Raw genomic sequence first — 23,942 nt, 5'->3', positions numbered from 1 at the left:
ACTTCTGCTGCAATAACAAATGGATACTCATTAGCCTTTAATAAATTTAGCCTGAATATTAGACAAAGGTTGCAAATCCCCAGAGGACTAGAACAGCTTTTATTAGGATCAGTTCCACTGTTTAATCACAATGATGCTGAAGTGTGATCAGTTTAGGGTCAGCCCTTCCAGCCCAGCTGGAACAGCCAGGAGGGAGAGTCATTAACTCCTGGGGTCCTCTATTGCCCAATGCACCTTTGGCCTCCACCAGTTCTCTTTGGGAGCAGAGCAGTTTCCAAGCATTGCTCTGTATTCAATGCCTTTATATGGACAGTGACAGACTTCCAAAGACCTTCATGCCTCATGGAGACAAAGGCCAAATTTTTGGAAGTGTTCTGCAGTCGTAGGACTTCTGTCCTTGGGTTCACACACTTGAGGGTGTTGACTCGGCAGCAGATGACAGCTTTCCTTTCATATCATGTACTCTTTCAGGGACCATGTTCTGCTCCAGAAGTGAAAATAAAGGTGTGCTGAGGGCTTACAACAAATAATCTAAGCTAGAGGAATCCAAAGAATATTTTGCAGAAGTCATGGAGTCAGCTGAAAGCCAGCTGGCTGCAGGCTGAGTCTGGCTAAGGCAAAAGTGACAGAGGCCGGTTGTTTGAAAGAGGAGGAAGTGGGGGGACAGAGCAAAGCGAAGTGTCACAGACAAGTTTTATGAAAAATCCTTTCTTTAGGATTTTTTCTCCTGAGAAGCTGAGAGGCCTCAGGAACAAAATGTGAACAATGATTATCTGCTGCTGTGGAATGCAACAGGTGCATCTTTGATTGGTCCATGTTGGTTGTTTCTAATTAATGGCCAATCACAGTCAGCTGGCTCTGACTCTGAGTCAGCAGCTTTTGTTATCATTCCATTATTTTTCCTTTCCTTGCTAGCCTTCTGATGAAATCCTTTCTTCTATTCTTTTAGTATAGTTTTATCATAATATATATCATAAAATAATAAACCAGCCTTCTGAAATGTTGACATGTAGTCAACATTCTAGTCTCTTTCCTGGTCCTGGGACCCCTGTGAACACCACCACAGCAAAGCAAAGAGGAAGGCTAAGAGGAGGCAACAAGAGTTACCAACATACTCAGTTTTAATACAGAATTGTTATATCCAGACAAAGACAGACAAATGCCTAAAATAGAGCACAAAAAGTAATTTTTCCTCGTCTGAGCATGACCATGTAACCACACATAGATAAGCATCAGCATCTCTGAGACAGCACAGATCTCCTATGCAAGGCAGCACTCCCCACCTATCACTCTTGAGCTCTGTTCATACAAAATGTATAAATAGCAGCTGACATATCAGAAACCTGACAGATTTTCCAGCAGCTGAGGAGGTCAAAGAATTCTCTGTCTTTGGCAAGAGTCGTGTTTCGAGGAAGAATTCAAAAGAATGATGCAGATGTCGAAGAACAAATCCTAAAGGGCTCTTCTAACAAACAAAACCAGGCTCCTTTCTACTAGAACATAGGATTTGGCTCAGGTATGCTTAGGCTGATCCCCATTGAACCTGGGATCTGTTCATTTTTCTTCTCTACATAGCATTTTGCTTTTTACTGGAGTCCTGGTTCATGAATAAATCTCTCAAGCACTTCTGAAATACTAGGGAAAGCAGTAACATCCCATCAGTAAATTTCTATTCATTTTGGTGAACAACCATCCTTGTAGTGCCTATATGTGCCATAGCACCATATGGCAGCTGCTTTTTTTCTTCCAATACTACTGTCATAATTGACACTGTTTTCAATTTTTTCTTAAAGGGCAAAACACATTTTTCTTGTCCTGATCTCAACAGGCATTTGAAAAGGTAGAAGCATTAATTAGCTCCTCTGCACTCTCATGCCATTCACTTTCCAAATATATTCAGTTAACCCTTGGTTTTCCATAGTTGGAAATACCAGGGCAACTATATGGCTTTCAGGATCCTGCTCAGGTTAATATACAGAGTAATTTAGAGTAACTTTGAGAATGGGGCCTGTAAATATCATCAAGAAGTTCTGTTTCATGTAGTTGGGGAGCTGAAAAATGAACACATTTTCTGTTCTGACTCTTATCCAACACTTCATCCCAGTAGTCAGGAGGTGGCATCATCTGCAATCACTGTAGAAATAGCCAGACATATTTCTTTCCAGTTTAAGGAGTGCCATTAAAAGTGACTTTAAAAATGAAATTTGAGAGAAGAGGGAAATTAACATCAGTGTTATGAAAAGGTTCAGGCTGGAGGGATTTTACTCACACACACTCTTGATTCTTTAATTTGGAAATTCCTGTTCATCCTCCAAACAAGTGGTACAATAATAAAATGGTTCTCTCATCAGCTCTGCTCTGGCACCATAATTTATCCCAATGAGATTTTTGATTTGTAATCCTCTCTTGAAAGAAATGTAGTGCATCTCATTCATGCTATAAGCACAGGGTAATAACTTTCAGTTTTAAACCTGGGAAGCAAATTCTATTTTAAAATTGATTTGTACATTGTATTTTGAAATATAGATCAGAGTTTTTATAGTGTCAATTTGACAAAAACCTCGCAGTAACAGATTAATAATGTAAAATGAGCCTTAGAGATAATCCCTGAATATTTTAATATGTTCAGGCTACTTTATTTGAGCAACACTACAACAACAACAAAAAGAAATACACATCTGTATTAGATGATCTTTGAAGTTCCTTCCAGGCCTTTCTGTGATCTTCCAGAGGTGTAGAAGTTGTTCAAATGATATGAGAGGTGCAGCTTCTGTTCAGTGGTTTACTGATTGAATCTTGAAGATAAGCCATAATTTAAGCTTTTTTTGCTGCACCTGCATCACATAATCATTAAAACCCTGCCCTGAGACAAGGCACAGGGCTCTGTCTTGGGAGATATTTCAAGCTTGCAAGGTTCTGTTTCCACCTCTCCCTTCCTTTTCACAGAGCACGTGAGCATCTTAAACTGCTGTTCTGATGCTGCTCCATATCTTCCAGACAATCCCTCAGCAGAGTTTAGGTGTTCTTGAAATGTCTTTTCATAGACTAGAAATGCAAATATGGTTCCAGCCTTCATTAGAAAGGAGTCAGCATCAGTTCTGGTGTATACTGAAAACAATGCTGGAGGCAGCTGCAAAGGTGGATGAAGATGAATGCAAACTGCACAAGTCTCTCTGTAGGACTTTTTTTGATGATTGTGATTAGATTGAGGATTTGTAAAGACTCACCAGTGGAAAAGGGAGTACTTCCATAGCAGCAGACTGATATCATAGGACTCTTTAAATAATGCATTTAGAAGCTGAGTCACCTGTAGTAGGAACATTTTAGGCTGCTGCATAATTCGGGGGCTTTTGTTCCTATAAAGAATACATTAAGGTTTTCAATTCTAAGCTTCTAACAAGTCCATGGTCACCTGACAGTGACAAACAGTGACAATGACATGTTGTACAGCTTAAATATCTCAGTGTTTGACTTGCATTTTTCATTTCCATTCCTCCTATAGTCCTCAGACACCCATTCACCCTCATGACAAAGCCCTGAATAACCTAAGACCCAAGTTATATTTTCCTACAGTGGTCTAAGCCACTGTTCAAGGGCAGCTTTTCTTCTCTCTGAGGCTGGCACGGGGTAAACCCTGACAAGAACTTCCCAGGGAAGACTGGACAGACTCATGTTCATTCAAAGCAGAGCACCACAGCTCAAAGGTCCCATAAGATGCCAAGCCCAAGGACTAGACACGTGGTGATGACCTTCAGCCACATGGAGCACTGAGATGCCTCCAGGGTGGTTCTTACAGAGCCAGGACAGCAGAGGACACGTGTCAGCCTCAGCCTTCCCCAGCTGGGCAACAATTTCCTCATGAAGTGTCAGCCAGCTTTCTGCAGGTTCTTCTGGCAGTTACTTGCCAATAGAAAACAAAATTTGTATTCTTCAAGTACAGGAATTGCTGACTGAAATATTTATTACATGAGCTAGATGGATCAGATGAATGATCACAGTGGTCTTCTTGCTGGTATAGAAAAACTATTAAAAAAACAAGTTGTTGTGACTGAGTTGGCTAAATTATTTATGAATGCCTGGATCTTCACACAGGCAGATCTGGAGAACCTAAAATCTGCCATGGCATCTCCTGCCAGCTCTTAAACTGCATCTTTGTTAGATATCAAACAGCAATTAAGACATTGCTTAGAATCAACCATCTAATCTGCTGGAAAATATGGACTTTGAAATCCTGCCAGAGTGGTAGGAAGTGTTTCTGTACCTTCCAGTAGTGACTAGTTTTAGCAACAAAACCAGTTAGCACAGGCTGTGATGAGGTTTAAATAGTATAACTCTTCTACTGCCTTCAATGAAAGCAGTTTTTTCCTCCTACCTATGTTGACTAAAATATACTTCAAAAAAATTAAAATATCTATATTAAGTTATATTTTCCTACAGTGGTTTAAGACAAATTGAGAGAGAACCAAACTGTTGTTTTGCTGATGACTTTACACATTCACTGGAGCTAGATTCTGGAGCACACCAAGAGGTCTCCTTACCACAGCACGTTACAGAAGAAGATTTTTAAAAGTTTTTATTCAGAATGAGCAGGATCTCCTAATCTCTTTGTACATATCTTATGGCTTCTGATGAAACTTGAAACTAGTGCAGAGGCATCCAACATCGCTGTTCAGCTGTCAGGTTACCTGAAGTTTGGCCTCTTACCCAAAATATACTCATGGTTGGGGAAAGTATTCATTCTCTTATTTTGGAGTGGCAGAATAGAAAGGATGTTTGTTAAGATTCAAAGATGGAGCTAAAAATTGGGATAAAAGAACCATTTTAACAATCAGAGATTTTGTCTAAAGCCTTGACATAAATTTTTTATCACTAATGAGAATCAACATAGCTCTTCAGTGTCCATACACATTAGCACATTTCTCTCAATAAATAAACCTCAGAAGCTGAAAAGCAAATTATATCTTCACTCTTCAAGCATAAGATGTTTTGACAGGAAGCATTAAAAAAAGGACCAGTAAATTAGATGTCAATTCTGAAGACAACTAGTACGTGCAGCGTACTACATTGTGTAGAGGATAAATTCAAACAAAACAATGTGTAAACACAAGGAAAACAAAACCCGATAAACCAAATCATAAACAAAAGTCATAAACAATGAGGACAAAAATCAGACTAACTGGATTAAAAGTTTCACTGAATTTAAAATTATGTTCCTAGAACATAATTAAGAAACATCTTAAGGAACCAGAAGACAATCAACAGGACCAGAAGGATAAGGGCTTTGTAGAGTGGTGCATTGGGGTCTGGCTTCTAATCTTCAGTTTTGTAGAGTCTATTCACTGTCAATTATTTCTCATTTCATCCTCAACTATGATTAAAAAGAGTCTCTCTAAAGTTCTTTCCTAAGATCAAAGCCCTAAGGGTTAAACAGTGTGTTCACAACTCTGAGCCTTTTTCCTTCCTCTTCTGGTAGGTTCAGGGGCCTGACATCCTGCCCAATACTTGTGTTTTCCATAAACCAGTAAAGCTGTATCCTTCACGGTGCAAGAGGGCTTGGTTAAGGCATTAAATCTCATTTTCTTAATGGCAGAGAACAGTTTACCTACCAGGCTCCCAGGGCTTTTTGTATTCTTTTGGCAGGAAGGAAATAGTTGTCAAATTATTTCAGTGTCCATAACCCAAATTACCAAAAGAGAGGATAAAAATTATTTTAGTACTGTGTGTTTAGCAGGAAGTTTTAGGGTTTTCATTTTGTTTTGGGGTTTGAGATTTTTCTCTTTGGGGTTTTTGTTTTTCTCTGTTTCTGGAGAGCTGTCTCCGAAAGTAAATGAATTGGTTATAAGCAGCAATTAGCTTTCAAATCAGTGGCACCTGACAGACACCACAGTTAAGAAAAGAAATCAAAGGTGCCAAAATTAGAGAAGTTCATTACGGACAGTTTTAATCTCTGATGTTTTCCGGAAGAAATTTCCAAAATCCCTCTATGCAGCACCCAGAGATTTACTAAATGCTTCTGCTGTTGGGGTACCTCAAACCTCAAGGACAACTGTGCTGGGCAAAGATCCCCCACATTGTCCCTCTGGCTCGGTGCAGCCCAAAGGTGCAGCAGCTCCCTCCTGAGTGTGCAGTAGCTTCAATGTGCTCCTTGCACCAGGTTTGCAAGGAAATGCCTCATTCTGACCTAACTGGGCCGTTTCATGGCATTTCAAGTCCCTGCCTTGCCACATGAGCCAGAAAACAGATGAGCACCTTCCCCTCCCCACTTGGCTGCCCTTGGTGGGAGGCAGAGCCCTTGTGCCACTCTTTGCTTTAAGGTTGAACATTATTTTTACTACAGATTGCAACCCAACTTCCAAATTCAATGGAAACTACAATGTTAAGCAATGTGTCTTAGCAAACACTTGCAAAATCCTTCTTATAAAAAACAGGAGCCTACATAAATTTCCACCTAAGATTCAGAAAAGAACCAGCTGGACAGATTCCCAGCTTCCTACTCCAAACTAAATTAGAAATACATTCTAATGTGTTAAGCTGATGTTAATTTTAAATAAGATTCTGAATGTAGAGATAATTCTGAACCAACTGTAGCAACATCCAAGAGGTCAAGCATAGAATGGGGCAAATAGAGGTTGTAGAAAACACAAACTCGCTCTTTATGTTGTTCAGCTACTGGAAAATTAAATCAGAAGAGTATAAGTAATGGAAGTCAGCATATTTTTAGGAAAAATCATTAAATGAACCACAATTTCTTTTGTAAAGACAATTGACTAGATATATTTGGATAGTAAGAATTGAGAAGTACCACTTCATATGATTGTGATTACTAAATAAACATGATACAATATCAAAAGCAGTTAGCAGAAGGGTTGCAGAAGAAGTCACCTCAAAAAGTAGCAGGCACTGTGGTATTTCCATTTAAGAGTCTGTTCAGAGGGCTGGATCAGGACAGCTCAGTGATTGGTACAGGTCTCAGCACAATCCTGTGTTTTCAACAGTGTCCTAAAAGTAAACACAAAAGGAGATTAAAAAGATTAGCAATGTTGTTGAACGTTGATAAGCAAATCAATTCAAATGACCAGTGCCTTCCATAAGAGGTTCCCATTCAGTTAAAAGATATTTTTCACCAGACATTTAAAAGTATAAATCCTATGAGGGTGCTTTGAACACCATAATGCAAAAAAAGGAAAGAAATAAGTAAAGGGAGTGGGTTGTGCTCTGGAAAGGAGGGACTCAGGAAGGGTCACTGACTCTGAAACTCAGGCTGGTTGAACAACTCCACATGAGCACCCAGCAGCAAGCCATGACAGAAATAACAAAAGTAGTATTTGTATAACCATGACAGAAGTGGATAGAGCAGAATGATAATTTTGCCACAGTTTCAGACAAAAGAAAGTCCAGTTTGAAGACAGTGGTTGAAGTTTTGATATTTACAAATTTTTAGAGGGTTTGTAAAGTCATTCAAGTTGTCTGAAAATTGGAAAGACTGAAAAGACTTCCAAAAGAAGCTGCCTCAGCAAGAGATTCAGGCAGATCACATGTTTAGTGCAGTGGAGAAATAAAACTGTCTAATATAAATGTCTTCACAGAGAGAAAATGCTAAATATCAGACAGCTTTTTAATCAGGCAAAACAAGAAGTACACTCAGGATCCAGACCTGCTCAAAGGGAGAAAGCTGTTAGCACATGCAGAGGCATAGAGCTCCTGGTATCCAGGGAAATAGCATATTCTTCATTTCTTGAGGTTTTCCTATCAAACAGGCCATTACAATCAATTTACTGAAAGCCTTTCTCAGCTAGAGTCACATTAGTTGCAAAATCTCTTCATGCTGCCCTTCCCTGGGACAGTTACAGACCCAGAAAAATCAAACTTCCTATGAATTACAAGATTTGGGTCTTGGGAGATATGGATTCAGTCCTTGCCTCTGTCAAACATGGTTTGTGTGTCATTGAGCTAGTTATTCAAAGTAAGCTTCATTTTACCTACTTTTAAATATTTACATGCTATATGTCTATTTTACACATGTATGTCTGAAGCATTATTATCCTCAGCATCTTTATCACACAGTGGAGAGAAGCAGGCTCCATTGGAGAGCTGCTCCTCCAAAAAAAAAAGTTCACCATGCAATGAGGAATTTCATGCTTTGAAGAAGTCTCTATGCTGATTGAATGAAGGCAGGAAGGTGGCTGGCTTAGACCTGGGCAATGACACCCCTGACATATAAATAAGGGAAGGTTTGCTTTAGCCTCTTCTCAAGAGGATATTAATATTTCTAAGCTGCTGTGAAAAGAATACCTGAGAGACTTAATATTATTAGGAAATATATGAATAGCTAAAATAAATGGAATTAAGAAATCACAGTGTTCAAATTTTTGCCAGGCTCCAGGGCAAAAGAAAACTGAATCTTGGGATGTCGTTGGAAAATACTTAAACTGTGAGCCAGATCTCTGAATGCCATGGAGAAATACTGAGGATATTGAATCCATGTACACTTTTCTTAATGGAAAAAATAGTTTAAAATACTTCTTTCCCAAACAAAGGGCTTTTCAATTTTGAAGGGTCAGTCTGGTTTTCAGGATGGCCAAAGTTGTGCCAGCACAGCTGATGGGGCCATGAACTGTTGTGTGGCAGCAAAGGCCTTTTAACACACCTGATTCACTACTGAAAAAAAAAATATTGAAGATTGTGGAGTTACAGTACAACTCAGGATATTAAGGAGCTGAATGAAGTTTCAGCAAAGCTCTGAAATGGCACAGGAGAGGAGTGCTGGTTCAAGGCAGCTGATCTTATGACATGGAACAAAGGTTGTGACATTTCTCTTGATCAAAAGGTAAACTCTCCCATCTACACAAACTCTGGGGGCAACAGCTAAAATGACCATCCTGAATAGCAGCACAAGAAACACACTGCAGTGAGTTTTCTATCTGCTTGTTCACAAAAATATATCCATCTTTAATTTTCCTTGGATTTGATCCCAGCAGTCAGATGGGAAGGAAGTGCTGCACTTCCCTTATAGTAAAACTCAATCAGTTACAGCAAGCAATCCCTTCTGCAGCCTTTGCTTCTGCCAGGAGAGTTTACATTGTGAGCAGGAACAGGGTCCTCACCGTGGGGATAAAATGTGGAGGCTCCATCCAGCAGAGCCTCCTGTGAGCACAGCCTGCAGCAGGCACCACTGCAGCTCTGGCACAGCCCCACCTGTCCCTCCCTGCAGGGCTCCTCAGCAATTCCAAAGAGCCACAATTAAATTCATATTAAAAATAACTACAACACCAACCCCCCTAACTGCATTAAGAGACAAAGTGACAAAGTCATGAGTACTAGCAGGGCTGGAAGCAAAATTCTGTTATTGTTCAAGGAATTTGCATAGTAGCTGTTTCCTTTTCTACAATTCTTTTTTTTTTTTAATAGTTATTTAATGTAGTCATTATACTTGGTTGTGGCAGTTTGAATTGGGATGCTGCCAAAAAGACACAATTTAACAGGGTCTGAGGGGCTGGGTATTTGAACAGAGTATTTTATTTTAATGGATCTCCCCTGCTTTGCCTTGAAAAGAGCTTATAGAGATTTTCTCAAAATGTTCTCAAGGATCTGGGGTTGATTGGGATGGGGGGGAAACACCAAACCTTAAATACCTTTACCCAACATGAGATTTTACAAAGTAAATAGCAGAGATATATTTTAATAAAAAAAGGAGAGACTAATTCACACAGAAAAGACACAAGTACATTATGTTTATTCCCTGTACTACACTTACAATTTTTCAGACAGCTTACCAGATCTTCCCAATCAATATCCCAGGGGATGTTTCAATGTATATTGAACAGATACAAGAGATTAGGGGAACAGAGTATAAAGACATGCACACATTGGACATGGACATATTTAGAAAGATAAAGTCCACGGGAGGAAGAGCCCAAGATGTGGAGTGGTGAGGAGAGAGAAGCCCAAGGCATGGCACTGCTGCAGCAATGATGGCAGGTTTGCCCCTGTGAGCAGCTCTGGGGGAGGGCAGAGCTGCTGGGCTGGCTCTGGGCTGTGCAGGGTCCAAGCAGGGCTTGGGCACAAACCCAGCTCATCACAGCTCCCCACTGCAAGAACAGATTCTGTGCACTCAGGGGCAAGCATGAACCCAGAGAGGAAAAGTCAGCCTTGCCACAGCACTGTGATACAGCAGAGAAAAATCCTCTGAGAGAGAAATACTTTAGCTCCCCAGAGAGCATTTAGATAAACCATTCCTTTAGTCACAGGTGGAAAGGAAGGGACTTGAAGTTTTCTTCTAAACAACTCATTATTAAAAGAAAGTGTCAAAAGGTGACAGGAAATGTGAATTTCAAAATTCCTAGAGCAGAACAAATTATTAAAGAGTGAAGTACTGTAAATAATCTAGCCCTTATTATTTTTATTTGGTTGGGAAATTGTCCTTGTTTAGGTAGTCAACTCTAATTAGAAGTCACTTGCATATTAAAATAATCTGCAATTAATATGAATGACTATTCCAAAATTCAGAACATGACATTTTTCCTCCTAGATCATTTTACTTATTTACTCCTAGAAATTAATGCCACCTCCTCTTTCTAGACCATCTAAGCAGTTCATTTAAGTAGTATCCAGTCTCCAGTAACTTCTCCATTTCCACAGAGGAGCCTTTGTGACCAGAAGGGTTGAGTGGCAGGCAATCAGTCCTTAGAGTGACAGCTTCAAGCTACAAGGCTGAAGAGCCTTCCTTGTGTGGCCTGCAGCAGAGGAACTTCTCCTTTTCTACCCACTCACACAACTTCTTTTGCTTTTTGCAAAATGTTTTGTTCCTTACCACTAGCTCAGCTGAAGTCTCCATTCCTTTCATTTCACTGTGACCATATAATTATTTTAAATTATTTTTCTGAGCTCCTAGAAGGAGTTAAAAAGTAAAATAAAAAAAAGAATTCAGCTGTGGGCAAGGACAGACAATCCAGTCTCTTCCTGAGCCAACCCAAGAGTCATACATCCGTCACTTCCTTTTATCCCATGTGTTCATCATAAGAAAGGCCTGTCACATTGGAATAATGTTCTTGCCACTATCTTCTTTATGTGGAAGAACTCCAACATGACATAGATTTTTGCAGTAGGTAAAGCCTAAGGCAAAAAACACATCAACAACATATTTTCTCTGACCTGCCCGTGAAAATGAGTATTTTCAAATCCATGGTGCCATACATTTGTCTCTGAAGAATGCAGCCTTGTCTGCAACCTTGGCAGCTTGGCAACAGAAAATCACTTTAAATAAATATCTAATATTCTTTAGGATAAATATAATGAATTAGTCATTGCTCCTTACCATAATGTAGCAGAATTCCTGAAAGCCAGGCTCTATTAGCATTTTGAAGAGGTATTGAGACAAGGATGGGTGTCCTGGGGATTACTGCAGTGGGAAGCAAAGATGAGACAGTGGTAGATGATGAAGTGCAACCAGGATGCTGCCACAGCCTCTATATCCCTGCACATTCCTGCAGTTTTGTTTGTAACTTGATAAAAAATTACTTCATAAATCTGCAAAACATTTGGCTCTTTTCCTCTATTGCTTGTAAAGATGCACATTCTTAAATAGACTTGTGGGTTCAGTGAATCTGAAAGTGAACAGCTCCTTTGGATACTCATTTTACTGCTAAACCAAAATAAGATTGTTATGCAAAGTAAAACTAAAAATTTAATGTATATTAAATGTTGCTTTCATGCTGCAATTATCAGCACCAAATCCTGCACCCCAAGGATCATGTAGTGAAGTGGTATCAGTTGATACAATCTCATTATTCATTGAAAAGTTTTTCATTATTATTTGCTCTTCTGATCTTGTCAGTTCACTCTTTTTATTACAGTTCCTGCCCATGAGTGCAAGTGAGTGTGATAGGGGATATCCACTGCTCTTCACTGGCAGATAAACTCACACAGAGCATCATAAACAGGCACATCTGCCTGCATAACATCTGCCATAAAAACATGAAGATCTGCAGAACAGAAACTAACATGCTTAAAATCAGGAATTACTGCAGAGAATATCCAGTAATTCCTGCAAATCTAAACCATCTTTTGCTTCTTTATGAGCCAATTGATAAAACAAGTTATGCATATGGTCTGCAGGGAAGTACTGCAAATAGAGCAGCTGTCAACTTTCAGAGTTACAGGAGGAAAAAAGGTTTTATTTCCACCACATTTCTCATTCTTGTTTTCTTTGCCTTGTTGGCTATAACCCTGGCCTAGCCAGGCCCACCACCACATATGTTTCTATTTAAGGCTCTGCTTACAAGATAAGAGGTCCCTTGGTTTGAGCACTGCCTTGCTCAGCTGAGACCACGACACATCTGCATGGGAGGAAGAGTGAACCTAACCTTGAAATAACCCACATTAGTACCCTCTGCAACACTGAAAAGTTTCCACACCTGCTGGGAGAGATCATTGCATAATCTCCCAATCTTCCACTCCACAAAGAATGGTTGTTTTTATTAATTTCTCAGCAGAATACAAGATATGTACTGACAGATGCTATAAAACAAATTCATCCTCACTCATCACTGAAGTGCTGTCATTGAGCTATCACTGGGAATGCACAGGGCATCTGGGGGCCCTTTCTTCATGGTAGATAACACACTCACGTCCTCCATGATTGCTGTAATTATCAGTAATAACTAGATGTTGCATCACTGACTCCAGAAGACAGGCATTCACACACACCAAGACTTCAAACTCTTTGAAATCTTGATGGAATGCCAGGGAAAAACAGAAGTGAACTTGTACCATATTCCATGCATCCTTGTTCTCAATTTTATTAGGACCAAGAGATGTACTAATTGTTTATTAAATCATCTCTCCATAACAATAAGAGCATTTACTAATATGCAAATACCAGCATTTGCTAACAACAGAAATTTAAACTATCATATCATAACCATCCCAGTGATCTCAGCAGCCCAGTGAGATGTGGTAGCCATACATTACAGAACTCACAGAAGGACAGAATGGTTGAGGTTTGAAGGGATATCTGGGCATCATCTGCTTCAAACTCCCTGTTCCTACACCTACAGCAGGTCATTAAGGACCACGTCCAGACATAATATCTCCAGGAGTGAAAACTCCACAATCTTTTCAGTGCTCAGTCAACCTCAACAGTTTGAGTTTTTTATGTTCAGATGGCACTGCTGAAGTTTCGTGTGTTGTGCCTCTGGTATTGTGCCCATTGCTTCTTGCCCTGTCACTGGGCACCTTTGAAGAGGGCCTGGCTCTGTCCTCTTTGCACCTTCCCTTTGGATATTTATCCACATTTGATGAGACCCCACTCAGGGTGTGTTTTCTCCAGGCTAAACAGTCCCAGCTCTCTCAGTCTTTCCTCAGAACAGAGATGCTCCAATCCCTTAATTGTCTTCCTGGCCATTTCTAAGACTCTCTCCAGTAAATCTTTATCCACTTGTACTGAGAAACGTGACCTGCACTCAGTGCTCTGGGTGTGGCCCCAGCAGCGCTGAAGGGAGGAATCATCTCCCTCAGCTTGCTGGCAGCACTGCCTAATGCAGCCCAGGGTAACCTTTGGCCCTCTTCGCAGCAAGGAAACACACTGGTGGCTTGTGCTCAACTTGGTTTCCACCAGAACCTCCCAATGCTTTTCTGACAAGATGCAGGATATGCTGGGTGGCCCCAAGCATGCATTGGTGCAAGGGGTTGTTTTCCCCAGGCGCAGGATTTTGCACCTCTCTTTGTTGAAATTCATGAAGTCCTGTCAGGCCATTTCTCCAGCCTGTGAGGTCCTTGGGCACTGCTGTACCAACCACTCCTCCCTGTTTGTCATCTTCAGCTGCTCAGTTTTGTCCTTCATAAGATGATTGCAATGAAGTTATAAAATATCACCATAAAACATACCTAGTTTGTTTTGAAAGCTTATCCTCACTTGTGTAGTCAGCCCTTGTTTGCTGACTACAATCCACAGGACAGTCAACCCTCTGCTTTTCTTAGCAGATACCTCAAAGCATGAGCAGTGAAAACACTGTGACTGCTGGTCTAGGAGAAATGTACTGAGTTAGCAGTGTTCCACTGGTCCACAGAGGTGGGGAATTTCTCCTGTCAGAGTGTCATGTTCCTCCTGGACAAGTAGAGTAATAGAGAAAATAGGGAGCAAAATTCTGCCTGTATTCCTCATCCAAAACCACTGTAGTAAACCTCTATCAAGGCATTCAGGATGGGATACCTGAGTATCACTCTGGTAGTATTTGTAACAGAAAAAGTCTCTCCCTCTCTTTCTGTCTGTCATTTGGGCATTACTTATTAAGAAGTACTCCCAAAGGAATACTGCTGCCCACTAATGCCTTGATGGTCAGCACTACCATTACATTGTTGTCAGTGTAGCATTGAAATTGCATCCACAGAAATGTTCCTTACAGGAGCATCAAGATTTACTTTGCCGTGTTTGAAAAGTCTGACGTTTCCACAGACCAGCACTTCCCATTTGCAAATCTGAGGCTGCTTTCCAAAGGACTTTACACACCAGAGCTCCCTCAGGACAGCAGAGACCACAGCAAGCAGCCAAGCCTTGACTAATGGGCTGACACTGCTCTATGGTAGGACATGCTCCAGCTGCTGGAGAGCAATGAAGGGAGGCTGAAAGATTACCAGAGAGAGGGAGAATTTTTAGCCTGCCCATTTCTGCTGAAGGACTAGAGTAGTAACCTTTATGGATCCATTAATATGCAAGATAAGCAAATCTTTTCATCCAGCTTTTGTTACTTTTAAAATTAATAAATAATTCTATTAATTATTTCATGCTGAATCAACCTAGCAAAATTCTCTTCACCCCACTTATATCACAGATTTTAGATGTAGGGACTAGATGGCACCAAACGCTTCTTAAAGCATCAACTTATATTTTTATGGATCTCTATATATATGAGAGATGTTTTCACTGTGATAGATGCAAATTATAAAAAAGGCCCTAATGTTCCAGACAGAGATTATATATTTTATGATATAATTTGGTTCCCTTGTGAAGAACAGGTATTCAATTCCTTCCTCAGATCTGATAAGGATGCACTGAGGGTCATGCTAAATCCAGGATAGGGGCAAGGTGCCCTCGGCCTAGGTGCTGTGACTGCTGGATTCACCCAGCAGAACAAATTTGGTGTGACTCAGATGTGGGCACATGACTGTAGCTCTCTTGTGTTAGTCAGACACTACAGAGCTGTGTTCTCGTGTGCTGGCTCTGTGTCAGGGGATGAGGGGGGCAGAAGATGCACAGAGCTGACTCAACAAAGATTTCTGAGCAAGGATCCATCAGCCACTGCAGTCTGCAGCTCTGGCATTTTGGAGTGGACTTCGGGAAACCTCAGCCCAGCTGCAAGCTATTGGCAAATCAATAACACCACTGATTTAATTCACTACTGACTTTTGAGAGATTGGGTGTTAGCACCTGCAGAGCAGAAAGCAGTGCCGAAAGGAGGGAGGAGGGGTCACAAGCCTTATGGCAGAGTAGGAGGACCAAGCCTCTATAAGCTACCAGAAATAGAGGGATCTGCCAAAAGTGGTTACAAGTAAAATAAGCATTTATATTTGTAACTCATGATCATGGCATTGATATTATGATTCCCATCCTCTTTTCATGCCTCTCTGACAATCTGATGCTGAAAATGATTGCTTGACTGCAAGTGGAGAGCTCAAAGTTGCAGCCCCCAGTGACCAGCAATCCTTCTAATGCAGTGATCCAACACTACCATCCTGTCTCCTCCAGCTGCACTGTTCTCCCATGGGTGGTGTCAGGATTAAGCTTTTGTCCTCTTGTTGCCACCACCGAGCCACAATAATGTCTGGCTGAAGCCCTGAACTTCCAAAGATGGACACACAGTGTGTGGCCAATATGCCAAAGGATTTCAGTGTCCTGCCCACCTTCAGGCTACCTCATTTTGCCACATTGAAACAGACTCTTTGCTCTTGTCAATGACACTGATTTCAAGAGAAAGATGTGAACTAATAATGATGGAGAAGATTGGGACTGGCCTTTCCTTCTTACTCCCTCTTCTCCACAGCACTGCTGAGGTGTTTGTTACTTTGGTGTCCACCTGCTGACCTGTACAGCATAAATCTGAACTGAGGCGAGTTTTACAGTTCAATAAATATAGAATACCTTTAAAAGTCCCACTTGAGCAGATAAAAAGTCTGGGAAATGTCATCCAAATGTTATCATAAGTGAAATAAAATGAAATAATAATTCACTCAGATTCAGCATTACTCAAATGCAGTGGAAAGTAGTGCTTTCAATGCCTGAATCTGCTGCCTTATTAGTTTCTCTCCTGAAAACTATAAATCCTTGATCAGATGTTCTCTCCTGAACTCCAAAATAGAATGAGTAAAGTTCAATTTGGCTAGGCAAGAGCAGCAGTTACTGAGATCTGAGAGATTTAGAGCAACAGAGTTCTACAAATCAGCTGTCCTGGTATGACAACTTTTCATACAAGGACTGATAAAATCTTCCATACAAGTGGTTATTTGGAAGATTATGTCTGTACTCAGTGGACCTGGATCCTTCAAAAGCATGAAATTACTTCGAAAATTGAGGGGACATATTTTTTGTGGGTACTTAGGTAGTCACTTGTCTACCTCATTACACAGCTAAATACCTCTGAAAATGTAATCTTCAGTCACAGTCTCAAAGGAGACAGATTTTTAGAGGTGCACAGATGGCCAGGAGGTTTACAAAGTGCCTGGTTGTTTAGTTCACTATAAAATCAACGAGAGTTAAGGGTCTCATATAAAACCACATTGCTCTGCCTGATTAAAAACATAGCCCTGTGTCTGGTTAAAATCACTAAGGTTGGAGCCTTGCAAGCTCTCAAAGCTGCATTTTGGCTTTCCATGAGGAAGTCCCCAGGCAGGAGTGCCTGATCAATGGGAACAAGAAGGGGAGAGGTGTCAAGCCTGAGCCAGCCTCCAGGCCTGGACTGTCAGGACAGAGGGCTGGCATCAGCAGGAACAGACAGTCCACAGAAAACTGACACTAAAACAGGCCAGCCCAGACCTTCACAAAGACACTTCAATCATATCTGCACGGTTTAAAGCAAGCTGTGGGTTTGCTTTGACCATTTGAGAAGGTGTTTTTCTTTAAATAGCAGCTTAGGATGAGAGCTGCCACTTCCAATTTAATCACCCTCCTTTAATACAGGCTGGTGCTTTGCAGCTGGATAATTAACCTTGATATTCATTCGGACTTCAAAACACCCAATTCCCATTGCTGTCAATTAGCTGACAATGTCAAGTGTGTCTTGATAGAAGATTTTTGTGTGACCCTGGCAATATAGCATTTGGGAAATTTCAGTCCTTCACAACTAAAAATGGGAAGTGACATCCACAGAATCAAAGAATGGTTGAGCTTGGAAGGGACCACTTCTCTTTTAGTGAAGTGGATCCACTAGATCCACTTGGGATCTAGTCCAATCTACCTGCTCAAATAGAGTACTCTGGAGCACTTTTCTTAGAATGGTGTCCAGGGTGATTTTTAATATCTCCTCAGCCTCTATGGGCACCCTGCTCCATTGCTCAGCCACCCTTATAGTACAGAATTCCTTCCTCCTCATATTCAGGTGAACTTCCCATGTCCCAGTTTCCACCTGTTGCCTCTTGTCCTATTGCTCAGCACCACTGAGAGTGTGAATTTGTCACTGGATTGAGTTCACAAAACAAAACAGACATGTATTAGGGTTTTCCCTACTTTCTGCTCTTATGAAAATGTACCTTTCTAAAACACCCTCAAGATATTTTTGAAACCTTCTTGTTGTAGCTCTGAGTGCACAGAGGATGCCTTGATCTCAGAGCACCCAGAAGCTGCCATACCTTTTAACGCCAATGTAAGGCTGGAGGCAGGGTTATAAACGACTGTACACAATGATTTTTGATACAAGAAGCAGTAAATAAGCACTGAGTATCAAAATGAAACAAAAGGTGGGAAGGGCCACTGGCATTTCATTCTTTCCACTGATCTCTTTGCATTTATAATAAAGAGTTATATCCTACTAGTAACAAGATTAAATTAGTGGGCAGAAAGAAATTTGAATCAGTCTATTTTCCTGATATGCCACAGTGGGCTGTGTTCTGCTAATGAGTGCTAACCCTGCAATCAGGTAAACATTCACCTTGAGAAATGAACAACCTTAATCAGGGCTTTTAAATCAGCCAGAACAGTCAACATCTAAAATGAACTTGGCTCAAACACAACTGCTTTTCTGTTTAAATATTGTTCTTCCTTCCTTATACGGATGGGTAATAATAGCATAAGTGAAACATTCTTGTAGTAAAAGAGCGGCTCCCGTCTCTTCCATGTTAGAGACCCTGTCCTGTGACTAAGAAGGGATGTATTGGTGCTCAATAGAATGCTTTTGCACTGGCTAACTGGAGCCTTCTGTGAAGGTTCCTAAATGAGTCAGTCTGAACTCCATAGTTCTAAAGAAATTTACCTCATCTCCTAAGCAAAATAATGGAGAAAATAAATAAGACAGGGGGCAGGAAAAAAGAAAAAAGAAATGTTGGTCTGTTGTGCTTTCCTCTGGATTTGAGAATGACATCAACCAGTGGACCTTTATCTGAAATATTCTGACAGTAGAAAAAACACTGACTACTCCATTTTCTATGCAGGGTCAACATTACGAAGAGGAAAAACGGGCTTTGAGCCATGAAATAATTGCACTCAATAATCACTTAATAGAAGCCAAGGTGACAATAGATAAGTTGTCAGAAGACAATGTAAGTATTTAATTATTCATTTTGAGATTATATTCAGAAACAAATTGGGTCTTGCACTTCCCATTATGGAAATTATAGAATAGTATTTTATATTTGTGTAAAATGTAACCTGTCACCTCAACAGTTAAAATTCATGTTTGTTTGTTTGTTCCCATCATTTTGTAAATCCAGCTCTTATGCTATGAGGTTGTGGTGAGACTTTTCATTGATATTTTTTTTCCTTATGTCTAGCCTGAAACTGATGAAAAAATATTCTAAGAGATGGCAATATTCCCACATTGATTTTGCCATCAGTACAGCAAATTGGTGCAAGCACATGGTCAGAGCTGTTGCAGGGACACGTGTGGAGTGGGGCCTCATGAGAAGGATTTTAGGCACAGAGTAGAGCCCTACATTTCATGCAACTCTTTGATCTTTTGGTCTTTGCTCACCAAAAAGCGCAGCACAGGCTGGCTGTGCTTGCAGCAGGAAGGACTGACCCAGCCTGGTCACTCAGACCACTCCTGCAGGGAGCAGGAGCCAGGCTCTCCCCAGCAGCTGTTCACGTGTAAAAATGGGGCTGTCTCTGTGTGGGACAGAACAGAGACCATCTCTGGCAATTGTCACCCTCCATCTCATTAAACACTACTGAAAAATGGCATGAGTAGCACAGCTGGCAACAAGCTCATTAAATCCTTCCTGAGACAAACCTACAAAGACAGCAAAGAGAGGAATATTGCAGGCATTTAGTTCATTATTGTGCCATTCCTTCCACATTTAATAAAAAATTCATCTGCAGAAGACATGTTTCTGTTAGTACTTATTTTCCAGCATCTTACATTCAATCTTCCCGTATTTCACATGAACTCTTAATCATAGCTGGGAGCATTTAATCTCATTAAAATGCCTGTTGATGTGAACTCTGCCTGTGCAATTAACAGCTTTCCAACTGAAGTAAAAAGTCCCCAGTCTGACCCCTAACTTTCATAGAAGTTGAGTTGAAAGAGTTACTTTATAACTCTAACAGCTATAAGTAATGGAGCGTGGTAAAAGTAATGGGCTACATCCAGATTTTGGAAGCACAGGAACAACTCCAAATTAATTCACTTGAAATCACTTGGAGGTTTGTTTGTTTTTTTTATTATTTAAAATAGAGGTGGAAGAAAGTTGCAGAAATCTCCCTTCAAGTATGCATGCATTTATACTTCTTCATGGAGTCAGGTTTCAATGCCCATTTGAGGTGTTTTCAGTACTCATAGTTTTACTCTGAGCACTAGAATATGGTCCAGAGGCCTCAAATAACAATACAACATTTTCAGCCTTGGGGTTGGCCCATGGACAAAGTTCTGCCCTTGCAGGTCTTGAGAAAATGGCATGAAATTAAGTCAGGGGAGATTTAGGTTGGATGTCAGGAAAAGGTTCTTCCCCCAGAGGGTGGCTGGGCTCTGGAACAGCTCCCCAGGGCTGTGCCCACAGCCCCGAGCCTGACAGAGCTCAAGAAGGGTTTGTACAAAGCTCTCAGGCACAGGTGTGACTCTTGGGGATGTGCAGGGCCAGGAGTTGGCCTTGATGATCCTTGTGGGTCCCTTCCAGCTCAGGATAATCTATGATTATGTCTAATATCACTAATAAGAGTAAAGGTTATATTCCAAATTTTAAAATAAAGAACTACAAAACAAACCACTAATATTATACCTAATAAGTACAGAAGTGATAAACTGAAGAATTCTGCATGGGGAGAATGTTTTTGTCTCAGCAATATTTCTTTCTTCAATTATATTTTCCCTCTCTCTTCTGACAGAAATGTAAAATGATGCTTTTGATACAAAAACATATTTTAAACTGTGGGAAACCCTTCTGGCATTAATTGCCAGTTATTGTTCCAGTTGCCACAGATATGGCTGGTTTCCATTCAGGCAAACATTGAAGGAGAGAAGGTCACCCCAGTCACATGGCTTGGCCCAGCAGGTTGAGAACAAAGTACACGTGGCACATGTAGCTCACATGTAATTTCTTCTGTAGTAATTTTTAAAGCTGCTAAAAATAAAGTGTCAGAAGTGCTTTTCGTGCTCTCCATGACAACCACTGAGCAGAAAGAGAGGCACAGAGCTTTTGAAGAAAGGATTAGGTTCTGGAGAGAGATAATTTTTGTGTGCCTGGGAATGCCATATGGGACTTGGGGTACCTGTCTCTGATGTACATTGTGCAGCAATATATATTGGGTTTAATGTATATGCAACATATCCAAGTCACATGCACATGGAACAGATTTTACTTCTAAATTGAATTCTTGGGTTCTTTTTCAAGAATGAAAATAGTGTGTCCTTATATAAAATTTAAGATCCACATAAATGAATACAGTACATTTGAAGCAAAAAGGGCATTTATAAAATCTCACAAAGACAGATTAAAAAAATCACCAAAAAAAATGTGTCTAAAGGTCCTAGAATGTGAAAAAACATGAACTAATGTTCACAGGACAGCTATCCCCATCACTGAGATACTCACAAGAATATCTTGTTGCTTTTCTTATTACAGAATACCTTAAAATTGTCCTTTAAAACAGAGGAACTTTCTTTTTCACAGAAAATTTCTTTTGGAGTTTTTAAGAGAATTAATGTAGCCATAAAAATCAGTGTGCAATAAAATTATGACATTAACATCAGAGAAAATCCAAACTATATCAGTATTCCACACCTTTTGTCTACAAACACATGCTAACTTTTACAGATTAACACAGCCCAGTGCCCATAGCACTTTCATGCTTTGTATATCTCATCTCTACCCATCTATAAAGGCAGCTTCTGAAGCCAACCTTGGTTTCAATGCAACTAGATAAAGAAAAGATAAAACAAAATACAGCTCCCACCTTCAGGGAGCCAGAGATACTGGTTGAAGGATACAGTTACACAGTCATGTGTGCTAAATCAAATTTAAGTGAAGGGCAAATCTGTGTGCAGAATTTTCCCATTAAATAGGCTGTGGGAGCCATTCAATACCAAGATAGTGTAAGAAGCTTGCTTAAATTCCTTCCTTCCTTGTGTGGAATTCTCACGGTGATTTCTCGCCCAGTGAAAATATTCTATTCTGCAGCATCAAATATTTGCAGTGAGATTTAATATGTTTCTATAGCTGCATTCTGCAAGATATTAAAGGAGCCAGGAACCATCCAGAAATATCAAAAGGAGAAAGAGTCTCCCTTAAAAAAAAAATCAACACAATGTATATTTCTGTAATTAATTTCTCCCACAGTCTCATAAGATTATTTTAGCCCTTTCTAAAGTAGTATTTTAGTGCTCAACTGGATAATACCCAGTAAAAATTTTCTTTTTTGTTTAAAAGATCATGGTTTTTTAGCCTTCATGGTACCATGCGTGTTAGCAGTATAAAATTCAGTTCTTAATGGTAAATATCCATCTTCTGAAATGCAGATTACTGTTCTGTTGTAACAGGTCTCAAAAGTTTATTCTTAGTAATTTTAGCAGCCCTCACAGAGCGAAGGTGGAAATATCTCTAGGTTGTGCAAGAAACAACAAAGCATCTTATTGTGTTTAGAAATCAAGGTATGCTCCAATTCTCCCCAAAGTGAATTTTGAAAAGATTGATCAGGCATGGGAGAAAGGCTGAAAGCCACCAGCACTTTGCAAGCTTTAAAGAAGAGGTTATTTCTTGTTTTTCCAGGAGCTCTACAGGAAGGACTGCAATTTAGCTGCTCAGCTTCTCCAGTGCAGCAAGAACTATGACAGGGCACATAAACTTTCAGAGGTAATGTGACCAAACTTGTTCTATAACATCAATATTGTATGGAAAACAGGTTATTTTGCATGCATCAATTCCAGAATTTGTTTGCCCTTAAGGTTTTTATTCCTCCACACACCCTCCTTTAAGGCACAGGAGGTCTCGTGCACCTCCTGGTGTTTGTGCAGTCGAGGGAGGTGCTGACAAAATCACAGCACCAATGTGATCTTGTTCCACCCATGATGAAACTTGCAGGAACTCTCTTTCCCCAAACCTCTCCTACCCAATAGGATGGGCCTGCACTGATTGCCTGTAAAGCAAAGGTTTTGTAAAACACCCAAGAGCTGTGAACTCCAGAATGCAGAACGCCATGCAGGAGCAGTGGGGTGAGAGCAGGGAAATGACAGGCCACAGGCGTCAGAGATTCTGATATAATCAATTTTCTTCCTGAAGCTATTTTCCAGTCCAGCTAGTTTCCAAACCCCAACTTTAAAATGGAGTGCCAGAACAAATATCTTTTTCTAAAGAAACCAGAGCACGGAATGATTGATTTCCAAGGTGTAAACTTTAATTAATAATCCTCGCTTCCAAGGAAACGAGGCTTGAGGAATAGGCTCCATAAAGGGGAGGCAAATATTATCTTAGTAAAGAAGGCAGTTCTTTAGGGATCCAGGCCCTGCACAAAGCAATAGCACCTTCCTCATACATATTGCTTCAGTGAAGGTTACAGGGAATAGCCTTTCCTTCTTCAGTCCCATCAGGTCAGCATCTCCCCAAAGGGCCTCTCTTGTGCAATCCTGCAATGGAATATTGCAAAATTAAATTTGGAATGTAAAAACCATCTCTAAGTCAGTAGATGGCTTCAGAGCACTGAACAACCCTGGCAAATAAAGATGGAGCAAGATTCTTCTGTCTACCAGACAAAGATTTTATGCAACAGAGACAGAACTTCCAAATTAACCATTATCTTGGCCCTGTTATTTTTCCTTCCCTTAGCAAATTGTATCAAGGAATTATCATTACATTACTCACACTTGAAAGCACCCTACCTGTTCAAATTAGGACCTTAAAAGCATTTAATTGTTTATTTGCAGAGAACTATCACAAATGTGAGATCTCCTCCCAGTTTCCCAGACTGTCATATGCTCAGTTATATAGGCAGTCTCCACTCATTAGTCCAGGCATTTATTAGTTTAGCATGTGTGAATGTGCTGTCACAGCCAATAAATTCTTTAAAAATGCAAATATTGCCTGATAAATTATTGTATGTTATCCAGAAACCTAAACTGTAGTAAAACATAGTAATGTGATAGCAGTATCATTTTAGTAATTCCAGTTTCCAGTGCAGTGCCCACAAAATAACGTTCTTTTTAACACATTTCATAATCTTAATAAAATGTATAAAATAGATCAAATAGTGGTGCTACAGGATACTAAAATAAGAGCTTCCCCATACAGCATTTTCACATTAAATTAACTGT

At 40.2% G+C, this 23,942-nt stretch overlaps 1 protein-coding gene across 10 annotated transcripts in view; it reads left to right on the top strand.

Annotated features, from left to right (window-relative positions):
• The window catches only part of BEGAIN (brain enriched guanylate kinase associated), a 158,716-nt gene that overhangs the window by 130,858 nt on the left and 3,916 nt on the right, over positions 1–23,942 (top strand). For all 10 annotated transcript variants that reach the window (XM_066551641.1, XM_066551638.1, XM_066551640.1 and 7 more), the window contains 2 exons: positions 18,637–18,744; positions 22,405–22,488. In XM_066551641.1, coding sequence (XP_066407738.1) covers positions 18,637–18,744; positions 22,405–22,488 — 192 coding nt within the window. The remainder of the gene's footprint in view (positions 1–18,636; positions 18,745–22,404; positions 22,489–23,942) is intronic.

This window comes from Molothrus aeneus, chromosome 6 (assembly GCF_037042795.1).
Source record: "Molothrus aeneus isolate 106 chromosome 6, BPBGC_Maene_1.0, whole genome shotgun sequence".
NCBI classification, from domain to species: Eukaryota; Metazoa; Chordata; class Aves; order Passeriformes; family Icteridae; genus Molothrus; species Molothrus aeneus.
This window is presented reverse-complemented; position numbering and strand designations above follow the sequence as displayed.